We start from the raw sequence: 10855 nt of genomic DNA, 5'->3' as shown, positions 1-10855 counted from the left end.
AGCTTGGTAGTGCCACTTAGTGATGAACTGTATATACAAAGTGCTTTGTTGTGCAACTATACAGTTTGTTAATTTGAGATTTATTATGCAGATTCTATGTTTTGGTATGAGCTCTAACTCCATGTCTTCAGAGGTAAACAAAACAGATTGCTACTTGCATTTTTCATGAATAAAAAATTATTTGAAATGCAGTTTAAAACTTTAGTTGGATAACTTAGATGGGATTAAAAGAGCAAACGAGCACCAAGTCAAACTAGTCTTACTAAAGTTAAAGAGTTGCTCACCAAAGTAAGGTAATACTTTTGTTAGTGAGTTTTTATTGTTCACCAGGTCCAGTTGTACTGTACATCATAGCCCAGGATGACTTCCTGACATCACTGCTGACATCATTTCTGTTACTGTATAAAAGACACGGGAGACACCAACGCCTATCAGAGACCCCCAGCTGCTCTGCGTACTGTAGCCTGATCACCATGCGTGAAATTGTACATCTGCAAATTGGACAATGTGGCAACCAGATCGGCTCAAAGGTAATCTTACGAACATTTTTTAACGGGAAGTTTACCTAATGTTATATTGTGTTTTTTTCTTTCTAGGTAGCCCCAAAACTTTATTTTTAGACCTTATAAATATATGATAAAAGCTGCATTTTTGCTGAATGAATGATTATTATAAATGAACTTTCCTACTCACAGGGGTTTCATGTGGAAAATTTTTAACATTTAAATTTCAGAGACATTTTTTAGATATAAAAATTATCGCTGTTATTAAACTTTTATTTTATTTTTGTTTGTTTGTTTGTTTGTTTTAGTTTTGACACAAGGTGTTTGTGGCACATTCTTTGTATTTGCATGGTGCCAGTGACAGTTTTGAGTGACACTGGGTGTTCCCCATCAAGTATACAGAGAAAAGATAAGGGGCAAGGCTGGCATGGGTGGGACTTTTTTATCATGGCAACCACAAAAAAGTGAAGGGAACTTCAAGATAAATGTGCCAAATGCTGCTTTTTGACTTTGAGAACATGTCAGTCAAAGGACCAAGCAGTTGTAAAAGTATATTGTTGATCATCTTTATCAATTTATCCTTAGCTGCTGAGATTTGTAATCTGGTCAGAACAAGATACTGACTAACAACCTGGTTAGGCCAAGTTTGATAATATTGATTCAGTAAAACTTACATCTGGGATTATCCAGAAAAGTCATACAATACATTTAAAGAGGAGAAGTATATCCAGATAAAATGACTGCACCTTGTCCAGCCTCAATTAGATTAATCCCCTGTAGAGATCAGCTCATGAGGATAATCAAAACAGTGCGATACTAAAAGAAAGAAAACAAATAGAAACATTGCTGGTGTTTTCAGTTTTCACACATTTCTATAAACAGCTTAACTATCCATGTTTTTTCCATGACTAAAATCTTTTATATACATCTGAAAATTTATCAATCAATGTCTTTCTAGTTTTGGGAAGTGATCAGTGAAGAACATGGGCTCAATGCTACAGGAAACTATGAGGGAGACTGTGACCTCCAGCTGGAGAGGGTCAATGTCTACTTCAATGAAGCTCACGGTAATACACTGGCTGCAAACTGTTCAACTACTAATTACTTTTTACTTAATTTGATTTTTAACTATTACCATATTAAAATTTTGACAAAGACCCTAAGATAGTCCCATTTTTATGCAGTCATGTATTTATATCCATTTTGTGTACAGGTGGGAAATATGTCCCCAGGGCCCTGCTTGTTGACCTGGAGCCTGGTACGATGGACAGCGTGAGAGGAAGTCGCATTGGGGCCCTTTTCAGGCCTGACAACTTCATCCATGGTAAGACAGTTAACATAAAAGGCAGAACAAAGAAATACCTGCTAAAACACCTCAAGAGCCATCTAGATTGATCAACTGATCAATCAGGAGACAAAACAAGGCACATAGCTATAGGTAACTCACCTTGGGAAGTGGCTCCATTTCTAATTCATCTGGCTCATAGTTCAAATTTACCAAGACATAATTCGGTAGCTGATACTCACCATTTGTATGAATGTTAACACCCACATTGTTTTAAATGATAAAATTTTGATACACAATTATAGTTTAAATAGGCACCATAATGAAGAAACAGTCGTGACTAGTTAGATCTGAAATTAGGTCAGATGAAAACCTGTCTGAACAGAGGAGGAGCTCAATGTGAGAAAAACATTGTGTCCAGTGTTAAAGCCACACATCCTCAGTTTGCATCTATATGCCCCCCTCTGCTAATTTTGACTCATTATAGAACAAGGTTGACCTATAAACCTTTATTTGGGTGTTTCAGGAAACTCAGGTGCTGGGAATAATTGGGCTAAGGGCCACTACACCGAGGGAGCAGAACTGGTGGAGCAGGTAATGGATCGGGTGAGGACTGAGAGCGAAAGCTGTGACTGCCTGCAGGGCTTCCAGCTTGTTCACTCCTTGGGAGGTGGCACCGGTTCTGGCATGGGAACCCTCCTCATCAACAAGATACGGGAGGAGTACCCCGACCGCATCATGAATACCTTCAGCATCATGCCCTCTCCTAAAGTCTCTGACACTGTGGTGGAGCCCTACAACGCCACCCTGTCAGTGCACCAGCTCCTGGAGAACACAGATGAGACCTTCTGTATCGACAATGAGGCTCTCTACGACATCTGTTTCCGCACGCTTAAACTGACCACACCAACTTATGGGGACCTCAACCACTTGGTCTCCATGACCATGAGTGGGGTCACGACTTCTCTGAGATTCCCCGGGCAGCTCAATGCAGATCTAAGGAAACTGGCAGTCAACATGGTGCCTTTTCCTCGCCTCCACTTCTTCATGCCAGGCTTTGCCCCTCTGACGGCCCGCAGAAGCTCACAGTACAGAGCTCTCACAGTGCCCGAGCTCACCCAGCAGATGTTTGATGCCCGCAACATGATGACAGCGTGTGACCCTCGGCGAGGACGCTACCTCACTGTAGCTGGCATCTTCCGTGGCCGGATGTCCACTAAAGAGGTCGATGAACAGATGCTCGCAATCCAGCAGAAAAACACCAACTACTTTGTCGACTGGATCCCTCATAATGTGAAGGTTGCTGTGTGTGACATCCCACCACGAGGCCTGAAAATGTCCTCTACCTTCATTGGCAACAACACAGCCATTCAGGAGATATTCCGCCGAGTGGGGGAGCAGTTCTCAATGATGTTCAGGCGTAAAGCTTTCCTCCACTGGTACACGGGAGAGGGTATGGATGAACTAGAGTTTACTGAAGCTGAGAGCAATCTCAACGACCTGGTGTCTGAGTACCAGCAGTACCAAGACGTCACTGCTGAACAAGACTGGGATGCAGAGGAAGAGGAAGTGGAGGGACCCTCGTCAAAAAGGATAACACAGGTTCAGTCCCAGGTGGAAGTCAAATTAGAAACAGTGGTTGAAACCAGCAAAGAAACTGTAGGTTAAGAAGAGGGTGTATAGTGTGGTGTGTTTGTTTGACACATCTTTGAAGGATACTGAAACATGTGTTATCGTAGGTTTGAGGATTTTTTTTTTTTTAATTTAATGTCATTAAGTGTTTTTCAATAGTCTAGCTTGATAAAATGAAAGTCATGTAACATTTAAGCAAGATGCTTTTTGAATTTTTTGTATGCTGTGCATGTGTGTGGGCCTGTATCTTTATGTGAAAGGATCAAAATGTTATGGTTTTTAGTATGTATGTAAATATAAAGACTTTTTTTCACCAATATATATTTCAAAGCTAAAAGGATTAAAATTAGATGAAAAACAGTTTGTCTGACTTCTTGTTTTGGAGAGTATATGTTGCATTGTCTGCCTCCTTACGACAGTGATTGAACATTAAAACTTTTCAATTTTTGAGAAATTAAATTTCAAAATCATAAACAGAAAAAGCAGAAGTCACAACAGAGGGAGTACTTATGTACCCCCCTTCTTGTCCAGTTGATCACTAAAAGTCAAACAGGACTAAAATTAAACTTTGCAGCAGTGATGGACAGGCCTCTGACAGCACAGCGGCAGTGACACAGTTGAAGGCTGTCACAGTTTCCTCCTCTTCTTAAGGATCTGGGACATAGAGATTACATACGACTGGGGCAGAGTGTCTGCTCCCCAAGATAAGCACCCGACATGGCGTTGCCTCAGCTGCACTGTTCCAGTTAAGTTGACCGACACTCAAAGACAAGGGAAATTGAGAAGATAATGCATCTAACACAGATGTGGCAGGTGTATTGCCTCACAGGACAAAGTGCGTAAAGTTCCAAAGGTCGGTATGAGGTCAAGAGGCAAGAACTTACTCAACATGCAGATTTCAGTAGGTCAGGGGTTCCAAAAGTTAACCTACTAAATAAGCATTTTTGGAACAGTTCTGCACAGTTCAGTTGTGGTGCGATTTTTTTTTTTTAATTCCACATCTTATTATGTCAATGAATGCTAGAGTCCAAAGGCAGGTCCTGCAAAGTTGTGTCATCAATACATTAAATTGAAAGGTAGCCATACACAAAGATATATAAATTTAATTTCCTTAACATGTTTTTATATAACACATCTTAAAACTTTTCTGATCCATACCATATCTTGAAGTGCACCATGTTTAAAAGTCATCCAGGTTATGTAACTGGTCATAATATTTACCTCCCTTGGCACGTTTTAACATCATAAAAATTGGAAAGCCAGTCGGATACGAAAATGTATTTGTGAGCAATAGGGACAACGATGTACGAGAATTGAAATGTTATTCCTAAGGCTCCCCTCTGATTCTGCCAAGGTTGCAGAGAGCTTTCAACCTTCACTGAGCTGAATTGTGTAACACTGAAGGTTACACCAGTGATATCTCTGTGCTGGCGGCTAAAACCGTTTAATATGAATTACTCTGTACGCCTCACGCGTAGATAAGCTGTGATATCATATCTCGATTTTCCATTTATATTACATAATTTATATACAATATATCTCGTGCTCTGTATCAGTGGGACTTATGCGGCATTCACTGACTTGCGGAAGTGCGTCACTAATACTCCTCATGTGACTCCTCTGGCACAGTGGGAGGAGGCTGAAGGATGTCTTTGAACGTGGTTCACAGATTTCATTCAGTGTGACTGCGGCTACCTAACTACCTGCTGATCCGCTCCCCGTTATCACCAACAGCCGTCAACCAATCTCCTGAACCATGAAGATCTGGACATCAGAGCACGTTTTCAAGTAAGTGTTCTGCCTAACACACAATTTTACTCCTGTGATGTGTTTAGGGACGGTCTGCCTGCCGGAGGTTCACTGTCTAGTGCAGGCTGTTAAGTAACGTCGACAGGGTATTTTTACAACAAAAACTTGCGCATAAACGAGCGTATATTCATATTTTTTGCTTTATTATTGAGTACATTTGCAGTGCAAGCAATATTAAGGAGCTTGAGCCGTACAAAGCCGGATTTCTAACCGTGTTATACCAGTCTTTACATTTATTTAATGATTACCAAATCAGAACAAGGATATACTAACTATCACTAAGGTCTGTAGTTTTAAAATGAACCGTTAAAATTGTGAAATAAGAAGACTGGACCATCGGCATCTCGTTGAATATAAAAGCTGTCATATTGCATAATACGCCGGTAAGAGCCAGCCCCCAGCGTGCGACCTTTCCCCTACATTTTGCCGCCGCGTCTGCTTGCGTCATAAAACAAAGATGGCGCTCCACTGCGTCTCCTTGACAACCGTCAACCACTGGGTTTGTTCAACCCGCGTTTTTACTGAAAGAGCAGACTTCTAACCATAAAACTCTAATATTAATAGGACTAATTCTGATTTTGTTGTAGTTTGTTTGTAGCTTTCAACGTTTTGAACAGAAGGCTGTGAACGGTTATTTACCACCGGTGTTGTTCGCCTTTGCGAACACAAAACTGTAAAACGTATTTAATGACATACTAATTGTCGTCAAAGTAGTAAAAGTAGGAAAATATGTGCACTTTTTGTATCTACAATTCTTGTGTTACACTAATTTGTGAAGCACCATTTGTTGATGAAAGTTGAATGGCAGCATTAAAACTACATACCTGTCAACGCTGAAGAGTGGGTAGGAGGGGGATTTTCTGGGCTACTGCAAGATTCCCAAAATACATAATTAAATCAGATAAATAAAAATAACAGTCAGGATGCTTGCTCCAGAAATACTCAAGATCATACTAACCTTAAAGTAAGCTTCCATAAGGTTCATGACTCAATCTCAATGATTTAATCTTATTCTCTGATATTAAAAGCTATTGGTGTGGGCTTGTGCCCCTGCTTGAATGGATGTTAAATATTCACACATTTGATTGGCATCAGCCATAGGAGATAACCTGCAGAAATAGCAATCAAGAGTACAGTAGGAGAATGGATTAAAAGGAGGCCTCCCCAGGTTTAAAACACACTGTTTCCAATGAAACACATTATGAAAGAAATTGGGAAAAAAAATACTAAAAAGGGTGAATACTTCAAAACTTGTCATAACAAACTTCAATAAATGTTCATTGTTAAGTTCCACCACCCAAAGTTAATTCGCAGGCTCCCAATAAACAGGGTTTCTTCAAGGAAAAGCAAAAATACAATTAAAATTGTTATTTATTGTATTAAAATTGTACAAAGCCCCAGAAGACAAACAGTGTAAAAATATTCAACAAGCAATAATATTCAACCAGTACTGTCATTTTAATTAGATATACATTTTTTTTCCCTTTCCTCTACAGCCATCCTTGGGAGACAGTGACCAAAGCTGCTATGCAGAAATATCCAAACCCCATGAACCCCAGTGTGATAGGAGTGGATGTGTTGGACAGAGGCATTGACAAACAGGGACGCCTCCACAGTAAAAGACTGCTCAGCACCGAGTGGGGTCTTCCATCAATAGTCAAATCTGTAAGTTACAAGCCTTGACAACATCAGTACATCATGGTAGTGAAATGCTTTGCTGTAGTCACCTCGTAGGTTAGCATGCTGAAAATACTTACATGTGACTCTCAAAAGAGAAACCCGTGATGTAGCAATACCAAATCTGCTGTCTCCCCTTTGACACTGTCTGATGAGAGGAGCATGACACTTGTCACAAGAAGCATAATTAAACTTCTCATGTTCTCATGGTTCAAAATGACTACAATATCAACCTTTGAGTAAGACACAGTGCACAGATATAGCCTGAGTTGTCATGCACCGGACACAGGGTTAATGCTTTCCAGCCCATAAGCAGTACCATAACTCTGCAGGACTATTTCTGTCTGGGGGAAGGGCAGCAGACCTGCTCGCTGACTGGAGCTCCGGTCAGTTTATGGCCCTGATCCATGGCTCGTGTTGTACGGTACACGGTAGTGCCATTACTGTCATAGCTGGGCTCCAACCCCCGACAGCAAGTGATGTAACTTTCCAACATTGTCGGCTCGGGTTAAAACTAGAGGTCAGCAGAGTGCAATGCAGTGACTTGCTTTGCTTCTGAATGTCTGCAGCATGTCATGTGAGCTATTTCCCTTTCTTCTTTTGCCCTCTGAGTGCTGTAGCGACAAGGCTGGGTTGAGAAAATACCTGGTTCTCAGCTATACTTTAAACCTGTGTGAACATCGGCCAATCAGCACCTCTTCTTTAACTTGACCTTAGCTTAGATGTTTAAGTATGAGGTTGTGCTCAGTGGCAGTGCCTAAGAATAGCCTCTCTAATTCCAAGGGCAGCCTATGACACAGAATGTCCCAGTGACTGATAGCATATTAAGTCAACAGCTAATCAGATTGTTTGTAATTGAATCAGTCCTGTGTGTTGGGTGAATTGAGCATCTGTGTGTATAATGATGCTGTCTTCCTGTTGGTATTTGATTTAATCTGACTAGGTATTATTTTAAGGTAATGGATAAATTATGAAAGTGTAGAGATAAAGGGAGTTGTTACACTTTGTGCTTTTAATTACTTCAAGTGTTTATTTGACTTTGTAGTAACCTTGTGACTTTTTGTCTCTTTCCTCAGATTATTGGTAACTCACGTACCTACACTTACGTTCAGGAACATTCAGTCGTGGACCCTAAGGAAAAGAGTTTTGAGCTTCAGTCAACAAATGTGAGTACTTGTGACATAACATTCAAGATATTCTGTCTTTTTTCACAGTACACTTCTTATGAAACTGTTTAATCTGTTTCGTATACAAATCAAAATTTGTGTCAACCTAAAACAACCATTACCTATTGAGATCAAGCTGTTATGTGTTTTGACTTGTGTTTGTCTCAACACACATGTATCCACGCACACACACACACACACAGCTCAGTGTGATAAATTGCCTTCGGAATGAAGTTTTGCTTGTTCTACAGGTCCATAACCCACATTTCAATAAGGAACACTCATTTCACTTTGTTCTCATACTCTCACAGTGAAGATATCTGAACATTAACTCATTCCTGTCTTCTGATATTTCTTCTGTAGATCACTTTCACAAACATGGTGTCTGTGGATGAAAAGCTAACGTACAAACCCCACCCTGAGGATAAAGACAAGTAAGGATTTTTTTACATACTGAAGATATTTGATTTGTTAAAACTGTTATTCTCTAACGCCAGCTTTGATGCTGATTATTTTACCCTTCTTTGTCTTTAGGACAATACTGACTCAGGAAGCTATCATCTCTGTGAAAGGAGTCAGTCTCAGCAGCTACCTGGAGGGAGTTATGGCCAGCACTATCTCTGCTAATGCTGGAAAGGTAAGAGGTCACTCAAAGTTTTGTTTATTTACCATAAAAACTAACATGTACACAAACTGCATTAGCCGATTGAACAGATAATCCAGGAATATTGCCTCAAAGAATTTTTCCAAAGTAGTACTGTTTTCATGACTACACACCTGCACAGTTACTTCATAGAGGGGGTGTCCTGCTTAGATTCTCATGTACAGAGTCTTAACCCTAAAAAGTTTTGACTGCAAACATTCTTGTCCTGTTATCTATAAAACCAAATGTGACTCTTCATGTACCTCCTTTGGACTCCTGCTCATTGCATCTTTCTTTTAAAAGGGTCGTGAAGCTATGGAGTGGGTGATCCGGCGGCTGAATGAAGAAATCGAGGAGCTTGCAGCCACAGCACGCACCACCATACGCACCCCGATGGCTGCTGCAGTGACTGAGAAATGACACCTGCCTCTCTTTTCCAGCTGAGCCTGAGAGAAACTACCTGCCACTACAACCAGCGTCCCTTTGTGATGCTGCTTTGGTGCTCTGGGGATTTTGTATTATTGAGGAAAAACTGCATTCATCTCATATTTTACTATCTACATTAGATATTTTTAACTGCAGACTGTAATGTAAAAGGATTTGGGGGGAGAGTTTTCAGTCGATGCTGCCTAGCAGGGCTGTGGCGATAAAGAGACTTGGGGAAGAAAAGTAAGTGGCAAGCTCAGGGACAAGTTTAAACAGCATGGTTAACTGTGTGTTCGGAAATGTAGCATTGCCAAAATGGCAGCAGAGGCACGCTGAACTGAAAAATATAAAGTGCCAAAGCAGACACACCCTTTTCTGTCTCACCTCTTGAGCACCTTTGCTTACCTTACCTTGTAAATCTCCACTGGCTTCAAATCTGTGCTGACAACAACGGCAGCTGAGAAGTTGTTGTGGTTGTAACAGCAACACTGATGCATTGTTGAGGCAGAGGACAGTTATGTGAAGGGTACATGGAGTTGGTTTCAGTTGACAGAGAGTAAAAGCTTGGGTGAGCACAGCCAACAACACTGACATGTTGATGAAATGTTTCACTGTAACTATCAAGAGCTGTTTTCCTGTGGGACCTCAGTGATAACAAGACACTCAGTAAAGGTACAGTTTGTGCGCCTGAATGTAAACTGTATTTCACAGTAGTGGGATAACTAATATTATATCTGAGTTATTTAAGTGAAATGAAGGGATCAAGGTATTAACCATGTTTATACTTTTGAAACAGACCATCTCAAATACTGTATTACTTTGTCAACTCAAAGTGAAGACACTAAAACCAGTGAAAATGGTTCAGTCACATGAACACATTTGCTGAACCAGAACAGCTTTATCAAAATACACAAAACTACAGTTCTATGACCTGCCAGCCTCTCTGTGAAAAGGCTGACACTTAAGCTGCACTTACATATTTTTAAATTAACAAAGAAAAGCTGCTACACTGGCTGAGGTTGCCAATAGGAACATTTTGATACTGCTGTTTGAGATGAAAGGCCTGGTTAGATTTAGCATTTGAGATGGTCTGTCCTCATATAACAGTCAGCAGTGTGGTGATGGTGAAAGTTTAGTTTCTTTAATTTATTTTTTTACATGTCACAGAAATATTTATTCAGAAAAAAACTGTTGGTTTTGAAGTATTAAGTTACAATTTTGATCTTCAAGCTAGGACCTCGGTTGACCAATTTAGAGTTGTGATGCTTTGTTAATAACTGTGATTTTGTGAATTTTGTGCCTAAGTTAAAAATGTCTCTCCAACTGCAGAATGTGGTAATAAAGTTGTGTATTTTAAACTATTTCTAAAAGATCTCTTACGTTTTATTGTTTTTGTTTTGCTTCAAATGTGTGAAATGAGTTTAAATCAAGTCATATCTTTAACTCATATGACATTTATATGTTTTATTTTTGGTTCCTGTTTAAACATGCAGCATGTAGTTCATGCAAATTTATTACATCATACAAACAGAAATATAAACTTTATGTAAATTAAGCACTTCCAGTATAAATAGCTTCTCCAAAAATGGTAATGGATACACAAACTTTGTTTGAGTTGTTGTCTAAATAAACACTTTAAAAAGTCAGTTTGCCAGAGGACATGAAGGAAGCTTTGAGACTTTGCACTGTCGGAGTTTGCACGCTACATCCTAGA

At 39.9% G+C, this 10855-nt stretch overlaps 2 protein-coding genes across 2 annotated transcripts; both read left to right on the top strand.

The window, feature by feature from the left end:
- The first annotated feature begins 381 nt into the window (after positions 1 to 381).
- On the top strand, positions 382 to 3674 carry tubb1 (tubulin, beta 1 class VI). The gene is made up of 4 exons (XM_074676042.1): positions 382 to 530; positions 1462 to 1570; positions 1717 to 1827; positions 2315 to 3674. The coding sequence occupies exons 1-4, from the start codon at positions 474 to 476 to the stop codon at positions 3454 to 3456; spliced, it is 1419 nt and encodes a 472-aa protein (XP_074532143.1). The 5' UTR covers positions 382 to 473; the 3' UTR covers positions 3457 to 3674.
- Positions 3675 to 5017: 1343 nt separating this feature from the next.
- On the top strand, positions 5018 to 10272 carry prelid3b (PRELI domain containing 3). The gene is made up of 6 exons (XM_074671301.1): positions 5018 to 5208; positions 6726 to 6894; positions 7983 to 8072; positions 8436 to 8506; positions 8607 to 8709; positions 9019 to 10272. Exons 1-6 carry the CDS (start codon positions 5177 to 5179, stop codon positions 9133 to 9135), a joined length of 582 nt encoding a protein of 193 aa, XP_074527402.1. The 5' UTR covers positions 5018 to 5176; the 3' UTR covers positions 9136 to 10272.
- Positions 10273 to 10855: the final 583 nt, after the last annotated feature.

This window comes from Halichoeres trimaculatus, unplaced genomic scaffold (genome assembly GCF_033239565.1).
Source record: "Halichoeres trimaculatus isolate MK-OKI-2021-1 unplaced genomic scaffold, fHalTri1.1 fHalTri1_scaffold_1, whole genome shotgun sequence".
Classification (NCBI taxonomy): Eukaryota; Metazoa; Chordata; class Actinopteri; order Labriformes; family Labridae; genus Halichoeres; species Halichoeres trimaculatus.
The sequence above is the reverse complement of the archived record's forward strand: the minus strand, read 5'-3'. Positions and strand labels throughout refer to the sequence as shown.